The 19,097-nt window shown below is 40.3% G+C and overlaps 1 protein-coding gene across 1 annotated transcript in view; it reads left to right on the top strand.

Moving 5' to 3' along the window:
• The window catches only part of COL6A6 (collagen type VI alpha 6 chain), a 97,061-nt gene that overhangs the window by 14,635 nt on the left and 63,329 nt on the right, over positions 1 to 19,097 (top strand). The window contains exons 8-17 of the mRNA XM_036332645.1: positions 1,088 to 1,657; positions 9,352 to 9,695; positions 9,780 to 9,858; positions 11,880 to 12,034; positions 14,693 to 14,785; positions 16,233 to 16,286; positions 18,024 to 18,095; positions 18,182 to 18,208; positions 18,543 to 18,587; positions 18,678 to 18,731. Of these exons, the coding sequence (XP_036188538.1) occupies positions 1,088 to 1,657; positions 9,352 to 9,695; positions 9,780 to 9,858; positions 11,880 to 12,034; positions 14,693 to 14,785; positions 16,233 to 16,286; positions 18,024 to 18,095; positions 18,182 to 18,208; positions 18,543 to 18,587; positions 18,678 to 18,731 (1,493 nt within the window). The remainder of the gene's footprint in view (positions 1 to 1,087; positions 1,658 to 9,351; positions 9,696 to 9,779; positions 9,859 to 11,879; positions 12,035 to 14,692; positions 14,786 to 16,232; positions 16,287 to 18,023; positions 18,096 to 18,181; positions 18,209 to 18,542; positions 18,588 to 18,677; positions 18,732 to 19,097) is intronic.

Here is a 19,097-nt window from a genome sequence, read left to right as displayed (position 1 = left end):
ATCATATTTCTTTTTATCTCTTTTTGCATATCTCCGCTGTGGGATTCTCAGACACCTTTTGTTTTCCACAAAGCTAACATGAGACTTAAGTGAGTTGGGTCCAGGATGAGATCTCTGGGGAATTCAGGGAAATGTTAATGCTTACCAGAAGGCTAAGGGATACACATGAGTATGTGCCAAGCATAACTCATTCACTGGCAATCATCTTTCATATTCTTTTTGTTTTGTATTTTCTGTGTTAATACCAAGGAAGCATACTATGCTATACTGAATTGTTTGCTCAAAAATAGTATTCTCAAGTAGATATTTTTGCCTATATGCATCAAAAAGGGGCTGATAAAGAGGAAAACTTCTGAGACATAGATCAGAAGGCATGACTTTAAAACTTCAATTTGTCTTAATACACCAGAAAAGCACTCATTGGCTCAACTGGCCAGGGAGGCTGAGTCAGTACTACAAACCATCTGTCTCTTTGGGTGAAGTTCTGAATGGATGTGTGCTATCTGTTTTTCCTGATGTGCTACTGACCCCGGGTTTTCCAGAAGGGTTAAGGCTAGATCACAGGTGAGAGCAAGTTCTCTGTAGCAATCCTCCTCCCCCAGCATCTTGGAAAAGAAAATGGTGTGAGACCAAATGGAAAAGCAAAGAGACGTATTTAAAAAAAAAAGTGAGTTGTTCCCCCCTAGTACCACCTTTGGAACTGATGGGTTTTATTTCTTCTCCAATTAATGTGACCACTGAGTGGCCTACGATAAGAAACCACTTTCAGAAATACCATTTCTATATAGCTGCAAACATTTAACTCAGCGGTTCTCAACCTGTGGGTCGCGACCCCTTTGGCGGTCGAATGACCCTTTCACAGGATTCGCCTAAAACCATCCTGCATATCAGATATTTACATTACGATTTATAACAGTAGCAACATTACAGCTAATGAAGTAGCAACAAAAATAATTTTATGGTTGGGTCACAACATGAGGAACTGTATTTAAAGGGCCAGAAGGTTGAGAACCACTGAAATCAGGCTGGGTGAAAGAACGAAGTACAATCTAATTTTTGTTGCTGTTCCTTTTCCTCTCCTTTATAGATTGTGAAATTGAAAAAGTAGATCTTGTTTTCCTCATGGATGGTTCGAATAGCATTCATAAAGATGACTTCAAGAAGATGAAGGCCTTCTTGGCATCGATCGTCCAAGATTTTGATGTCAGGGCCAACAGAGTGCGCATAGGAGCAGCTCAGTTTAGCCATACCTATCGGTCAGAGTTTCCACTGGGAACATTCGTAGGGAAAAAGGAGATATCACTTCAGATTGAAAACATCCAGCAGATCTTTGGATACACACACATCGGCGCTGCACTCCAGATGGTGGGGCAATTCTTCCGGCCAGACATGGGCAGCCGGATAAATACCGGTACCCCACAGGTATTATTGGTCCTCACAGATGGCCAATCCCAAGACGAGGTGGCTCAGGCCGCTGAAGACCTGAGACACAAAGGTATCGACATCTACAGCGTGGGCATCGGGAATGTGGATGACCAGCAGCTCATTCAGATCACCGGGACTGCAAGTAAGAAACTGACGGTTGACAACTTCGATGAACTGCAGAAGGTCAAGAAAAGGATCATTCGCAACATCTGTACCGTGGGAGGTGACAGCAGTAAGTATTCAGATGTGTCCCTCGTGTCTATCCCGCCCCTGTGTTCACTGATATTTTCCTCAAGCTCTGTTTACAGCTGGTGGAGGAATTTGGATTCCTGCCTCTGGATTTCAAGTGGAACGTTTCACAGTTAGCAGGTATTTTCTTGTGACTTGTAGATTGAGGAACAGGGCATCTGAGAGAGTTGTCTCTTCTCCCCCTTGCCTCCTGGGAGAGCATGCCCTCTTTGTAAACGTGAATCCTTCGATTTCAGACACTGTGAGGAAAAAGCCGTTGTTGATAATCTGGTTGGTTTCAGAGGCTGGAGGACGTGTATCAAAGAAATAAACCATTTGACAGATTTGGGTTGCCTGGCAATAGGGCCTACAGAGCTGCCAGGTGCTGTGGTACGAGGATGCAGGAACTGTCTTTAGAGGGTTATGTCTTTATTATGAAACTTTACTGTGGAAGTTAGTAAATTACTTCTTAAAACTCAGCACAGCCCTGACTGGTTTGGCTCAGTGGATAGAGCGTCAGCCTGCGGACTGAAGGGTCCCAGGTTCGATTCTGGTCAAGGGCATGTACCTTGGTTGCGGGCACATCCCCAGTAGGGGGTGTGCAGGAGGCAGCTGATCAATGTTTCTCTCTCATTGATGTTTCTAACTCTCTATACCTCTCCCTTCCTCTCTGTAAAAAATCAATAAATATATATATATATATAAAAAACATTTTGACATCCCCCACCCAAACAGATGGAAGGAAAGGTAGCTTTTTCTATTTTTGTATAAAAAGTGCCTAATAGGTTGGCTGTGATTCTGAATAATGGTAAACATTAACCCTGGATTTTCACCAGGGAGAGAGAAGCTTACATAGTCGCTAAGAGCAGCTCTGAAGACAGGGAGCCTGGCTCTCCATGGCCATTTTTTTCTTGGACAGTTTCTTCTATAAGTTTGATTTTTTCATCTGTATAATGCGAACAATAGCAGCACCTGATTCAAAAGATCATTGGGAAGCTTAAATGAGAAAATGCATATTTAAGCTTTACTTTGATTAAGCATGACACCAAAGATGTAATTATAGAGTGCTCTATTTTTGTCTACCACTGACCCATGAAATTGATGAATGAGGGCCAGCTCCTCTCTTGCTCCTATTCCTTTCAGGAGATAAGTGAACCTCTTCTTGGTGATTCATATGTCCATCCAAGTGTAACAATTAAAACTTCATCCAAGAGTACTCTGCTTTCATAGCCAGCCATGGGCGGCTCCCCTGCCACAGAGAAGAGGCCACATGTGGTTGGCATTTTATCCATTGTTCCCACCTCTCACTTCTACCCCCTTTCTCCCAGGCCCTGCCCTCTTCTTGCTAACCATGCTTTCTGGCCTTCCCCCAATGGGCTGGGGAAGGGAGAAGAGCTAAAGAGGTACAGGGAAGTTGGCCCCTGACGGCACATGTCAGCAATTCGTTTTCTATGACAGTAGCCCATGTCTGAAGTTGGGTCCACCCCTCAGTCCTTCAAGGATTTTCCCACCTGCCCTGATCATTATCCGCCCCCACCATGGCACATTTGTCAGTGGATCTTTCCACCACAATTCCCTCGAGGAAGATATGCATGTCTCAATTCCAGATGTTTCAGCCTTCCTCCACTTCTGAGCAGCTGGTGATGCCTTCAGCTTTATTCTGCTGCCATGTCTTTGCCCTTCCAGGTAGCCTTGTTGGACAGGAGATCAGAGAAGCCACAACAGCCCTTTCTTACAGGCAACCATAGCAACTCCATGGGAAACAGTAACATATCAATTTCCCTGATATACACTGGAAGTTATGCGCCCCTGTCCCCAGTGTGGCACCTCTCCTTTGCAGAGAGAGCAGCATGCCATCCTGCATCTCATTCTTTAGAATTTCTAGGCTTGGGTAATCTCCAACTTATCTCTTAAAGCTCCTCTTTCCTGACTTAAAGAGGACATTACCTTCTTTCCTTTTACATGTGTGTATGTGTATATGTGGTGGGAGAGCTCACCACACATCAACAGCTCTCTCCAAAAATGCTCTTCTGAACTGAAAGTTCAAAACTTTTATAAGACCCAGTGTGTAGGCTACAGCTTAATAGTCCAAGAATTGATCAGGGACTATTGTCTTTGTAAACTCTGCCTCATGATCTCCCCATACTTTGGCATGTGTCTGGTGACTTCAGCCAAACCTTCTACATTAATGTACTGTTTCACATGAAATACCCGTTTCCAGTTATTAGGCAGAAATTTTTTTTGGAGCTATCTATCCTCTACTTGAGAGAATAAAAGAAAACCATGTGGAAAATCAAAGCCAGGAGTATATGCACCAAGTAGTGCATGAGTTCTTTTTAAAGGAAACAGTCCTGAGTATGAAAACAAATAAGCAAGGAAAGTACTCTAAGATAAACTTGAAGTCATTATGGCAACAAGCAAGAATGTGAGGCCTTTTAGCCAAGACGTGGGCTGAGGCTGAGGAGACTGGAATGAACACTGATAAAGCTTCAAAGGCATGTGCAAATATATCAGAGGATGCCTGTTCTTCTTAAACTATAAACTCTCAACTCTAGGAAATCAGACAGTAGCTTGGTGAGGCTCAAAGCGAGTCACACTTACAATCTGAACATCTAGCTTTGCTTCTTATTAAAATATGTATAACTTTGGAGACATCAGTATCCCTCCTTAGTTTTCTCATCTGTGAAGTTACACCATCTCCGTTTCTCTTAATTGTACACTGTGGTTTCATATGTGTGAAAGGAAGGGCAGCTGCATGGAGTAGGAGAGAAGTGACTAAGGTTCAATATTTCTGGAGTATCTGTCAAGGGTCAAGTATGGTGCTCTAAGCATTCTGAATGCTTTAGCTCAATAAATTCTCCCCAAACCATATGGCTTATATTTTTATTTCCAATTATAAACGAGGAAAATGGGACTCAAAGGAATATTGTTAACTTGACCTAGAACATGCAGGACATAACAGACTCAGCAAATTTTGAAACCTAGGTCTGTCTGACCAACCCAGTTTTTTTGTTAAATTAAGCTGACTGTTTTCTTTTTTTTCTTTTTTTTTTAAATATATTTTTATTGATTTTTTACAGAGAGGAAGGGAGAAGGATAGAGAGTTAGAAACATCGATGAGAGAGAGACATCGATCAGCTGCCTCCTGCACATGCCCCACTGAGGATGTGCCCGCAAACAAGGTACATGCCCTTGACTGGAATCGAACCTGGGACCCTTCAGTCCGCAGGCTGATGCTCTAGCCACTGAGCCAAACCAGTTAGGGCAAGCTGCCTGTTTTCTTGATCTCGTTGTTGTCTAGAGTATCTGATGCTGATGTTATAAAGAAATAGTGTCTAAGCGTTCTGCCTCACCAGTTTATATCTGGAACTGAAGACATCATGGGTTTGTACCTTGAAAATGTTTCCATAAGCTGCTGCTCCTTAGTGAAACCACTTACTGTTAAGTTGTCACTTTCAACATCACAATCTAGTAACAGAACTAGTAACCTACCTGACCTATCATCACTACCCAGGAAGTATAAAATAAGGTAGTTTGGCATACAGACTCCAAACAAGCCTGGATCTGAATTCCGAGTGTGAGATCCACAGCAGTAACTGTGAGACAATGGGTAAGCTGTTCTGTCACATCTTCCTCTAGGGCAGAATGAGTATCAGAAGCGTTCCTACTTAGTCTGTTTCATAAGGATAAGTGAGATCCTGAATGGGAAGTCGGTGGTAAATGTTGAGTGAGTATTAATAACTATCACAGAGGGCATATTTATAGGAAGTGACCCTATAAATGCAAAATACATGGAGTGATGAGTTGGTTCCCAGAAGGACAATTTAACAAGGGGTCCTTGGTTGAGGAACTTTGACATTTTAGCAATATTTTAGAGCCATGTTCAAATTTAATATCTCACCATATACCAGATTCCTCTAAGCAACTGAGTTCCAAAGTCTGTTTTTTGTTGTTTTTTTAACCTTCATTCGTGTTTATTTTCCTGATTTTTCTTTGAGTCTGGCTATTCTGACTACCTAGAGAAGGCCGGGCAGTTCTCAGGATAGGAAAGTCCTGCCTTTTCCTTTGCCATTGAGCCATAATTAGGTAGCCAAAGCATCAAGTGTACCTCTTATCTGTGCATCATCATGGATAGAGGAATCAAAAAGGAGATGAAGCAAAAGGCCAGTCTGATTAAGATGAGGTAAAAGACACCCTCAGGATTTGATTCAAGGAATGTGGGAACTATAAGAAAAGTTAAATGGTCATTTCCAATGCATCTTAACAAGAATCTCTGTATGTCCCTGTCCTTACTGGGCTCTCTAGAAAATGGAGCTCAAAGCAAAGTTTGTGCTAATATTTTATGTGCTAATACTTCAGGGGAGCAAGAGTGAGTGGAAGGGAAGTAATACAGGAAAGGAGAGAGAGTGTAATACAAGATATATGTTACCAAGCTAGCTGCAGCTTTTTGAGAAAGCATAACCAGCATGTTGGTCATGCAGAACACCGAGGAAACCATACAGAGCCACCATATAGACCTCCTGGGAATAAAGGAGGGGATTAATCTGCCAATTCCTTCCCATCTATGGCCTCTCATTGGTCAGAGGTTACCCCATGAAGAGTCAATTCTCCCATCCTATGTGTTGTGTTATCCAGCCCTTTGGGGAAACCAGATATAGAACCCACAGTGCTTTATATCTGTGGCTACGCATGGTGGAAGGAGCCAGAACTCCCATGAGTACAGTTGGGTTGGACATGGGCATCAGAATTATTGTGGCTCTACTGTAATGTGCATGATGGAGGCCATGTCAAAGTCCTCCCCACCCCCACACACAACCTTGGGAAATCAGACCATGGTGGCAGCCAAGGCTCTCCATTGGATAAATGTCCAAGTACTTGTGTGGGGGAGAGGGGACAGGAGATCCAAGCAAATCTGGGAGGTATATAAACTAAGTCTTTTACAGTAACTGTTTTCTTGATCATTCTTTTTTTTTTTTTTTTTGAAATCTCAGATACCTCTTCTTTCAAAGGCCACACACAGATTTTTTATACTTGCTAATAACTGCCAACAGTCTGACTTTCTTCTTTATTTTCTCAAGAATCTGTCTTCTAATATTATTAATATATCCTACTTCCTGCTAATGGCAGATTCTGCTAATTCTTAATAAGAACCTGCCATCATCAACTCCGATTAAGGACTTTCTTTATAAGTCAGATAATTAAAATCAGCTTTTGGGTCTGGCAGGGAACCGTAAGACTATAACTGTCACTCCAATCCATTCTTTTCTGTTCCTTTATATTTTTATTTTGAAATACATAATTTTATTTTTGTAGGCAAGAAAATGAATGCCCAGAGGGGTTAAGAGATTTTCCAGGTTATTTAGCAGTTACAGAGTCGTGACTGGTACATGACTAACACTAAGCTTTGTGGTTCCCACTCAAAGACCTCCCCCTTCCACGCCTCCACATGCCGTTTGTGAGGACTAGTCAAATGCTTAGGACATTCGTTTGCTTCTCCATCTTATCACCCTCCGTAGCCAGTCCTGTGAATTACCTTCTTAATTTCCCTGCACTCATTGCCCCTCTTCTGTTCTCCTCACTCCTGCTATCCTAATTTAACCCTACCTTTCTCTTTGGAAATCCAATTTTAACTGTCTCCCTAGCTCAATTCCCAAACCATCCCTACCTCTTATTAACTTTGAAGGCTCCTAATTTGAGAGCAGATGTCTCTGTAGAGTTTTCAAGGCCATTACGTGAGCGTCCACTTGTTTAGTATGGCCTCATTCCTCTAATTGTATTTAAGCTCATAGCTGCTAGCTCTGTGCTTGCTCCCAAATTCTATTCCTTAGATCATATTATCATGGAATAATTTGTCAATTTGAATTAAAGAAACACAAGGGACTGATTTACTAGACTTTGTACTTTCAGTAATCTAGACCCAAAAAATAAAATACTAAATTTTTATAGGGGATAGTTCTCAGTAATGACATTTTGGCATTTCTGTTTTGTTTTGTTTTGTTTTGTTTTTTTCTTTTTCTCTCAACAGAGACTGCTTTCCTTGAAGGCAGTAACATATTTTGGTTACCGAGTGGTTTTCTAACAATGTTCATCCAAGAGGGAAATTTTCAATCTCGAGATAGAAATGAAAGGATACAGATTCAAGAGGAATTTGGGAAAGGACAAATTCTTAATGCTTCCTTCTGACTAGTTTCTTTCTTTTCATTTCACTTTCTGACTATTGGGGAAGAGATTTTTCCAATAAAGTAAGTGCAGTAAAATTAGAAACCCGCCTTTCAGGTTTTCTTGATAACATATTGATTTACTTCAAATGCCATAGTGATTTAAAATTGATTATCAAATAAGGCTTTCTATTTTCCCTCACCTGACTCTTCTCATTAAAAATGAATCAAGTTACTGGCCCTTATTTTAAGAATTGAAACTGACATTTTAGTTCGAAAGATTTGCAGATGTTTAACTGACCAGTGTGTCTGGAGGTGGTGAAGGCAGACATTTGTTCACACAACAAATAGCTGAAAAACTGCTTATCCAAACAAAGCAAATTGAAAATATACACTCCTCCTCTTTAACTTGCCAAGCAAGCTGTGTATGTTGAATTTATTAGAAAGGTTGAAGTTTTTTTGCCAAGCTAAAGTTCTTGAAAGAAGAGTGTATGTTACATGACTTTATTCTTCTCTAATTATCTTCCCTTTGTGAGGCTCAGCTGAAAATAAGAAGCTCTAATTTCTCCTGTGCTTAAATGCCCCAGGAGTTTATACGAATAAGAGCAAAACATTTTTTAAAATGTGTTTTTATTGATTTAGGGAGAGGGAGAGAGAGATAGAAACTTCATTGATGAGAGAGAATCATCGCTTGGCTGTCTCCTTACTCCCCCACCCCCACTCAATCCCCTTGAAAACTCTGGGGATTGAGAGGAAACCTGGGCATGTGCCCTGACCTGGGAATTGAACCTGTGACCTCCTAATGCATGCGAAAACACTCATTAGTGCAATATCTCTCTAAGTATTTCTTGAACCCCCAGATGGCATTGGCTTTGCCTTTCTGAATGGCTGAGCTCTGAAGGCAGCACCATCTTTGACATGGTTAAATGTGGGGAATTTGGCGCTCAGTGTTTCACTTGTAGGACTTACATCAAGCAAGATTTCAAAGGATCTCTTGGAGCATTTGTTTGCCATTTTATTTTTTCTTTTCTGAATAGGTTTTAGAAGACAGAAGAGGGAACATTCCTTTTGGGATGTTAAATCATCAAAATCATTCATTTAGACAAGTTCTTTGTGATTTCTTTTTATAAATTATTGCTCTGTGCAAATGGTTTTATATTTCCCTTATAATTTAGTATTAGTTGAATGTTGACAAGTAGTGTGATATGAATTTGCATTTTAGACTCTTAACAAATATACTTTAGATATTTAAATGACTTTGCATAGCTTTTTCAATAACCACAATAAAATCTTTCAGAATGTTGTTATAGAATAGTCTAGATTTTACACCAGTTGAAAATAATAATACTATATACTTTTGCAGGTTATGAAAGAGTGATTCTGGGCCTCTTCCATTATTCCCTCATGTTCTTTCTCATTTTCCAACTTTGTAACTGGAATAAAAATAAGAATTCCAAGTGCCTTGGTGCAGATATGGCATCCAAGTCAAATAAGGGGATTATTTGATCTAATAAGGTATGTTTTTCCCCTTAAATCCTAGATTGTTTTGTGGATGTTGTGGTTGGATTTGACATCTCCACTCAGCAGAAGGGGCAGACTTTGCTCGATGGCCAACCTTGGATGGAAACCTACCTTCCAGACATGCTACGTGCCATCAGCTCCCTTAATGGGGTTAGCTGTGAGGTGGGCACAGAGACTCAGGTCAGTGTGGCTTTTCAAGTAACCAATGCCACGGAAAAATATTCTCCCAAGTTTGAGATCTATAGTGAGAACATACTGAACAGCTTGAAGGGTGTAACAGTTAAAGGACCGTCCTTTCTCCACGCAAACTTCTTGAGTTCCCTGTGGGATGCGTTTCAGAATAAATCGGCTGCTCGAGGCAAGGTAATGTGGTTTTATTTTATTTATTGGTCTGTGGTTCCGGTGACCTCTCTTTTACTCATGTTTCTTTCTTGAATACTTTCCTAGGTGGTTCTCTTATTTTCAGATGGATTGGATGATGACATTGAAAAACTTGAACAAAAATCTGACGCTCTTAGAAAAGAAGGTATTGAACATGGGGGAGGACTGGGGGAGGGATCATTATTGATTTTATACTCTCAGAACTCAATGCTGGCTCTTAAGTTTCCAGGCACACAGCCCTGAATTTGACAACCTTTCTACTCTTTATGCACTTGGCAGCGCACATGAGTTCTCAGAACATTCTGGCATTGACTTTTTTTTTTTAACTCATGCCCTATGTATACGAAAAAACACTGAATACAAAGTCTTACTTTTTCTCTCATATTACTCTATTTCTTCCTCTCAAACTTTCCAGGAAAGTGTGTAACTTTGCCTCACATGATCTAATGTTGCTACTTCTTTAGTATCAGCAGACGTGAACCATGTATTTCTTTTAGACCAAGGAATGGGAGGGTGGGTTTATGTTCTTCAACACTCTTAAAACATGTTCAGAGTTGCAAGCAGTATTGGACAAGTTTACTCATGTTTTGGGGCTTTCTAATCAGTTCCTTTCTTCAGACCAGAGATAGACCAACCATGGTGTCTATGAGTGTTTAAAGCTCTGGTACCAGCTTTTAGCTTCAAGAACTAGTGCCCAATCTGGCTTCTTGTCAGTTCTTACCCAAAATATGGATCCGTGGAATGCATCCAAATGTTCTGGTTTGACTAAGAATAGGAAAACCTTCCTGTAAGTGGATGCTGCTGGTGCCCCACCCAGATTCCCTCTTCCAGCCAGGTTCCCTTCCCCCATTCTCCAGCTGTGAGTGTTGGCTGCTAACAACTCACAGGTCCCCTTTCTCTGAGGAATTGTCCTTGGTCAATGGGAGCCACCTCACTTGGAAGGTTACTTCCTACCCCATTCCTGGGCAGCAGGTTGAGTACATAGAGTTGGATCTTTGCCTCAAAATAGCACCATGTGGTGTGATTTATGTTCCAAGTTCCTCATGGGATCAGGCTGACGCTAGACTCCAGCTGAAACACTGTCTTGCTCGGCTCCTTTCTCTGCCCTGCCCTGCTTCCCCCTCACCCCTTTCTTCTGAGAGTTCTTCCTCAGTAAATTGTGTGCAGCCAAATCGCTATCTCAGGCTCTGTTTCCAGATTCTCTGACCTAAGACATCCGTCTCCAAGCTCAGTTATTAGAGCCTGAGCGGATTTGTCTTTGCTATTTTGGTTCTCTCTCTTCAATCTTAAACAAATTGCAAAGTTCACTAAATTTGCAGCTGGAGGATAAAGATTTTTATTTTGCCCTTTATTTACCAAAGCTACTTTCTCTATGTTCTATCAAGTCTTGGCATTTCTTTCATGAGTTATAGTGGAAATTTTAATGAAAAGGACACTAGAGTTCTTAGTTTGGATGGGTAGGTGTTTTTTTGTTTGTCTTTTTTTTTTTGTTTATTTGATTTCAGCTTTTCTTTTGTGAGGGAAGATGTATCTCTTACAGATAACATCAAAATTTTCTCCGGGAAGTTTGTCTTGGAACACCCAGATTTCTAAGACCAATCTTCATTTTTCCAACTCCCAAAGAAAATTTAGTAAATCGATTTCAACTTCAGAAGCTAGATTTTTTTTTATATCCTCAGAAATTCAGAATCTTTGGGGGAGAGATAAAGGGAGGATGGCCGTATGTTCTTTGAAAAGTGTCCAATGGATAAGGATGTCTCTAGCTCTGGCTTCCCATATTTAAACACATCTAAATGATTTCTGGTGATGCTGGAACCTATGATATATTGACCTTCCCATATTTAAACACATATAATTTCTGGTTCATAGGTCGACACTCAACCACTGAGCCACACTGGCCAGGCTCTGTGGATCCTTTTAGACTCACTATCTCACTGTTATAATTTCCCCTGTCTCCAATTTCATTAGTTCTGGAAAATGTAATTCTTTTTGTTCTCTGATGAGTCTTGTTACTTGTCAGGCTTTTATTGCTGGGGGAAGTAGACAATAAAATGAGTGTTCCTCTTGCAACTGTTTTCCTAGAATAACAGTTTAGACACACATGTGCAGAAAGATTAAAATTACCCAACCCCCCTCACCTGGAGACCTGTACCTTGTGTTGGCCAGGCTTGAACGCCCTTATCACGGTTGCTCTGACTGGAGCCACCGATTCAAGTGACCTGGCTGATCTTCTCTACATTGAATTTGGGAAAGGATTTGAGTACAAGACCCAGTTCACTATTGGAATGAGGGATCTGGGGAGCCAACTGTCAAAGCAGCTGGTAAGTTATTCAAAAAAGGCAGGTGAGTTTACATTTCCTATTTTGTGTACAGGTTTAAAATGTATGCTTATGAATTTGAACTAGTTTTGTTCATCGGGGAGTACAGGAAGAATTTTCTGACTTACTGGACAGTTGAAATAAGAGGATGTTTTGAAAGAAAGTAATACAGTAGAGAGATGTCAAAGCATGTTTGATTTACATGGTTGGCCAAAAAAGAAGGAAAAAGAAGCAACTAAATAGCACTTACAGTCCTGCTCAAATGAAGTGAAGGAATGTAAGTGCCAAAGAGTGTGAGATCTGAGAGTCAATCAGCTGCTCCTTCAGCCAGCCAGTTTGCACATTCCTTGTGGATCCTCAGTGTCACAGCTCACCACACTGAGTATGATTCTAGTGCCTAAATGTGTATTTTCCCTGCAACGTGGCCTGTCAGTGAGAACCACTTACATTTAGGGTTTAAGTAGAGAAAGCCATCTGCTCCAACGCTGAGGAAAAACTAGTTGCATAACCTCCTATGTTGTACTTTATGAGCAATGAAAAGATGTGTGAAGGCTGCCTTCACTGACCGGGATTTTTGCCTTATGATCTATTTTTAGAACCTAATGTCTACGTGAGATGCATCTCAATCATATTTCTTTCAGAAACATACAGGATTTCAAACTAGAGTGATTAAGTGTTACCAAGTTGTGTGGCACTACTTTCACCTTAATAAATGGCTAATAATTTGTAATTTGCTTATAATTTATAAAACCTATAATCAGCAAATTAGGACACCCTTCAGTAAAGTGAGAGGTCCTGCTATTTTGCACCTACAGAACTGGTATATAAATAGATGTGTAAACACAATTTGTTCAGTGTAGTAGTTGTGCAAAAAATAATTGCTTAAAAATATGGAAGTTTTATTGGAATTTCTTTCTACATGGGAAGACAATCTATTTTTAACAATGTATTTTTTTCTCTACTACTCTTTGAAATCTGTAGTGGTAATTCATAGCAGGAGGAAGTTATTCCTCAAAATAAGCCTGTCAGTTTTTAAATATCACATAAATGCAACACATTACAAGAAAAACTTAATTTTAGACACAGATTGATTTTAATGTTAATAGTAAAAGATTTGATGTTGTAGGGTTTGGGTGATCCAAAGAAAGTTGCTATCATCTACACTTATAAAGAGAAACATGCAAATTGGTGTCACTCCAGTATGCCCACTAGCCAATCAGAGTGACTATGCAAATTAACCCAACAAAGATAGCAGTTAATTTGCATACGCAGGTGCTGAGCGAAGACTGAAGACTGAAGAGGCTTGGCTTCTCTGCTGTGGCCGGACCAAAGGCCTGGGTCCCGGGTGCCAGAGGAAAACCAGTGCCAGCAGCCAGGGGAGGGAAGGCCTATTGTGCGAATCTTCGTGCAACGGGCTTCTAGTGTAATATGAAATCAGAGAATCTATTTTGTTGTTGTTATTACTTGATTTCATGTGTTTCAAGTGTTATTGGGTTTGATAGTTTCAGGGGGGAAAAACAGAATTTTCTAATGTCAGAAAATGAACTTTATATAATAAGAGACAGAGGAAATTGCTAAATAGTTATCACAAAATATTGCATTTTTCAACAACTAGAATTTTGATGGGAAACTTCTCAATACAAAGGCTGATTCTGTCCCACTAAAGGCAAATCATGGCATTTACTGTAAACAGAGAATTTTCCTAAAAATAAATCTTGTGTGTTGTAAAACTGCAACAGAATATGTCTATTATTCAGGGTATGATTAAATTAGACCCAGGATGAGATTTACTCAGATATTTAAATATAGAATATAATTAGAATATGAATTTTGGGCCAGAGTAGACAGAGGAATACTCTCCTCATGCCCCCACCCTCTCCAGCAAGTGCTTCTGGAATGTTGAACATGCAATTGTGTTTTTGAGATCCTGTCACACACACTGTTCTGAAAGTGTTTACCAGTGGACTCTGTTCCAAGCAGTGTGACTTTGGGCACCGTCTAAACCAGTGGTTCTCAACCTTCCTAATGCCGCGACCCTTTAATACAGTTCCTCATGTTGTGGTGACCCCCGACTTCATTGTTACAAATTGAACATAATTAAAGCATAGTGATTAATCACAAAACAATATGTAATTATATATGTGTTTTCTGATGGTCTTAGGCGAGCCCTGTGAAAGGGTCGTTCGATCCCCAAAGGCGTCGCAATCCACAGGTTGAGAACCGCTGATCTTCAACTTCTAGATACAAAGAATGCACAAGCCAAGAAATGAAGAAAACGGTGTGCATTCATTTTATTGAACAAAACATTGGGGGAAGAATTACATAGGGCAATCAGCAACACCATGGTCAATGCTAGGATGGGGTGGGAACAGGAAATCGCATAAATTAGTATACAGTGAGTTGGCCATGCCTAAACTGATACCATTTTGAGAACACAGAATATCTTTGATTTGAATTCGAATTCCTCATATGCCGGAGAATGCAGCTCGCAGAACAAAAGATGGATGGTAAAGAATGTCTCATGCATTCTCTCTAAAGCATGGTCACTTTAATGGTGAAGAGGCTTCTGAAACTGACAGATGTCTGAGTCACACCGGTGAGCTTCTGTGTGTGTGTTGGGGAAGCGATGTCACCAAATGTATTTCCTGCCTTCCCCCCAAGGTCAATGTTGCTGAAAGGACTTGCTGTTGTTTATTCTGCAAGTGCATTGGAGGAGATGGAACAGCGGGGGATCCTGGGCCACCCGGGAAAAAGGTAATTTTAAAATGTATGGCTCACTTTATTTGAAAGTAAGTATGTCTTTCAGACATGAGTTCAGGTAGAAGTAAGGGGTGATTTTAACTTCTGGGCAGAGCCTCGGAGGCAACCTGTTGTTCTCTTTTGATATGTCAAACTAGATGGCCGCGGGCAAGGATCCTGCCCGGCCCGTTTGAAATGAATAAAACTAAAAAAAAAAAAGACCGTACCCTTTTATGTAATGATGTTTACTTTGAATTTATATTAGTTCACACAAACACTCCATCCATGCTTTTGTTCCGGCCCTCCGGTCCAGTTTAAGAACCCATTGTGGCCCTCGAGTCAAAAAGTTTGCCCACCCCTGAACTAGATGGCCGTGGCTTTTTCTTGGCATTCTAAATTGGAGTGTTTCTAAAAACTTTCTGGACAAGTCTCAGGAGAAACAACTGCCAAGATCGTTGATTATCCAGTGTTCTAGCACTGATGACAGTGATGTAGGAAAATCAATTGTCGTCTTTCATGTTGAATAATGAAAAGCTCCTGAATACCATTGTCATTTCAATTTTCATTTTTAATGACTGCAGAGCCACTTAAAGCAGGAATATTTTGTGTCGTCTGCTAAAATCAAGCTAGATCAGATCACCCTGTCACAGCAAAAGATGTTCAGATGTTTCATTCAGCTGTAGCCAGACCCAAATGTCACAGATGTATAGACAAAAACAGGCCAATTATGAAAACAGTAATCAACAACAGACTTAGATATTTCCTAACCAAAAAAATGTTACATGCCCTGTGTAAAACTGTGGTCTGAGGGTTAGGAAATGTTCAAATATGTACAAGCATATTAGGATGTATTTAATAATGATTTCAATACTGCTTGTTTACATGTGTGTTTGACTTTTGAATAATTCATAAACAGCACTGTAACTCCCAAATTCTCATGGTTGTGTCTCTGAAGAAAGTGTTTGGACTAATTACTTCCTGATCGCTTCTATTTCTTGTAAAAAAGAAAAAAAACAAAAAAAAACAGTGGTAGAATTTTCTTAAAAACAGGGCTCAGAAAGAATAGAAAGAAATGTGGGAGGTCTATTTTTTTATATGTAGCATAAATCCTTAAAAAAAAAAGATTTTTTAATGAGAAGAGAATAATTCTAGTTTGTCAGGGGCACATAGTGCTGTGTTCATTTGAACATTTGTCTGGACAGAACTCTAGCACGATGTATAAGAGACGTATGGACAAAATTATTCACTCACATGCACACACCCTTGAATTATCTGGATGCTTGTCTCAGAATTCCATTGGTTTTTAAGTGTATAAATGCAGCCTAAGTTGTAGCAGAGGACTAATTTTTTTTTTCAAACTCTTTTCTAAATAAAGTAAAACTGTGAAGTTGAAGCATTTTGCTTGATTCCCTCTTTTTTGCTTTATGGGGTGTTGACGTGCTCTTCCTTTCCTTATTTCCAGGGACTCCCAGGTTTCAAAGGCAGTGAAGGCTACCTGGGAGAGGAGGGCATTGCTGTAAGTCAAGGGTTTTTTTCCAGCCTCATCTATTCCTAAGGACATATCTACAACATGGAATCGTTTGTGTCAATTCAGAGGACACGGGAAAAGTCAAAGCCTCAGGATTTATGTGCAAAATCGCAGGTCCTTCCCAGTCCCCATAGGGCTTTGCTTCTGGTGATCATTAGTGTCTCCTCTTTCACCACCTACCAACATTGCACAGTGAACTCAATGCAGACCTTATCTTCCTCACCAGAGGAGTCACATCACTGTTATTTCCCCCTTCCTGATCCATTTTGCACAGGTGAACCAGCGCACCACAATGTTTATCAAGGATCTCACTCTTTCTTGCATCCATCCATCCCTTCCTTTTCTTTCTCTCCCCTTCCTCCCCTGCTTCTTCCCTGCTTGTCTCCCTCCTCCTATCCCTCATTCCCTGTCTTCTCCCCTCCCTCCCATTTATCTGTCCATGCATCCGTTCATGTAACAGTTATATATTAAGCATCTTACCATTTGCCACATTATTTACCAAAGTTTTCACTCACAAATGTATTTATTCATTACAGGCACAGCATTAGGCCCTAGAAATAAAAATTAATAAAAATCAAATATGGTTCCTATCTCAGGTAACGTCTAGACTAGTAGGAAGGCCGATGAGACAACTGTGTTTTCAGCTGTTACACACAAGGACCGTACTCGAGGTACAGTGAGATGCAGTGTGACAGAGTGTAGCAGAACAAATACCTAACAACCTCAACTAACAGCCTTGGAGGTAGTTGGGGCTTGGAAGAAGAAGGCCAATGCTTGGGCAGACATCTGAAGGACAAATAGAAACTTATCCAGGCAAGGTTTGTGGGGGAGAACATTCTGTTACAGAGAGAACGGTGACTTCAAGGGCACGAGTCATAATTGTATGTTTGCAGAATGGCACATGGTCAACCTGGATGGATCCCAGTTCACAGTGAGAGGAGGTTATATGTCAAGTAAGACTTCGATTACTGGGAGTCTTGAATACCCTATGAAAGATTTGAAGGTGGCTTCCAGGTGGTGGGCAGTCATTGAATGATGTTATGCATAGAAGTAAAAATGATGGGGCTATGGATTTAGGAAGCATACCCAGGCGATATTATGGATGATGATAAGGCAGGGATTACAGGTGGGAATTATGCAGTAGTAGGTGCAAGGCAAAGTGGTCTTAATCTTAGTATGAATGGGGGACACTATGAATGGAAGTAGAATGAACGTAACTTACTGACTACTAGGGAGAGAGAAGCTGAAGATGACACCTTTGTTTCCAGCTCACAAGATGTACAGACTGGTGGGGTCACCATGACAAGGACTGCAGGAGCAGTATTTATTTAAGTAAAAGAGAGAAGGACAATGGATTTTGGTCTAGAAATCATGCCTCTTGCTTGGTTTATATCTGAGGCATCCTTCTCTGATGCCTCACCGAATTTTTGTTATCTGTTCCTGGAATGCCTCCTGAAATCTTGAGAATACATCTTAACTGCTGGTTGTTTTATTTAGATACTGTTCTACCCATGACAGCATCCACATGAGATCTAAAGCAAAACAAAGTTGTCAACAGAATAGGTCTGATTTACTTCCATTCTTAGTTTGTATAAACATGAATTCTGGATTGTAAACTATGAGCCGTCACACATTTTTTTTTCCAACACAAAAACTTGTCAAATTTTCAAGACAGATTCCAGATTACAATATAAAAAGCTCACCTGGGTCTGTGCTCTTTCTCAGGGAGACAGAGGAGCGACTGGACCAGTGGGAGAGCAAGGTACTAAGGGATGCTATGGCGCCAAAGGTCCTAAGGTAAGGGTCACAATAGACATTGTGAAGTCTTCCCAACATTAATTCTTTTTTCTTACACTAACCACTACTGTCCTTTGTATTTTCAGGGACACAGGGGACTATATGGACAGGAGGTATAGTACCAAACATAATCCATTTATCTTATCATCTGCTACCTACAAATATTTTTATTTTTGAGATTATTGTCCAGTAGATTGTATGCATGAAGTTTCTGTTGACCTTCCTTTTTTATTGTCAATGATTTAACTTTGTTTATTCCTGTATTTTATTGTAGTCAATGTATGTTATTTGTTGATCGTTTTTATTACTAAGTAATCTTTGATATTACACAAGGCCAGCCTAACAAAGAGGCTGTCTATGGGACACAAAATTCACCTTTTTGTTTGGTGTCTGACCTCTTTGCATATAAGTGTAACACACTCTATTCTGATCACACCTGTCTTTTAGGGTGAAGTTGGGGAAGACGGAATTGATGGATTAAATGGTGTACAGGTAGAGCTTTCTGTTTGTGCCCTAAGGACCTTTCTGAGCTATTTTCTCATTAAGAAAATGAGAATTTGAATTTCTTCTTCTGTTTCTTAGGGTGACAATGGTCTTCCTGGAAGAAAAGGAGAAAAGGGTGATGAAGGATCCCAGGTAGGGATTCAGTAAATAGACAACATGAAAACTATATGGGGAATTAAAGATGTGATTAACAGAGTAGAAGAGTTACCTTAGGTGTATGTCATCTAGTGCCACAAAATTGCTTTGTGATAAACAATAACAAAACCTCAATCACATGCAACAATAAATTTTTATTTCTTATGTGTCTGAGACATTCAACTGATCTAGGCTGAGCATAGCTAACCTTAGCTCATGTAGGTTGGCTGGGGACTTTATTCCACTTGTCGCTTATCCTATTCCTGGGACCAGACCGCTGCCTGGCCATGTTGACCATGACCTTTTCCTGGTCTTGGCAGAAGCACGAGAGGAAGTAGAAACACACAAGGTCTCTTAAGACTT

The sequence above is a fragment of the Myotis myotis genome, unplaced genomic scaffold (assembly GCF_014108235.1).
Source record: "Myotis myotis isolate mMyoMyo1 unplaced genomic scaffold, mMyoMyo1.p scaffold_m19_p_13, whole genome shotgun sequence".
Lineage (NCBI taxonomy): Eukaryota > Metazoa > Chordata > Mammalia > Chiroptera > Vespertilionidae > Myotis > Myotis myotis.
Note: the sequence above shows the minus strand (reverse complement) of the source record. Positions and strands in the feature narration are given on the sequence as shown.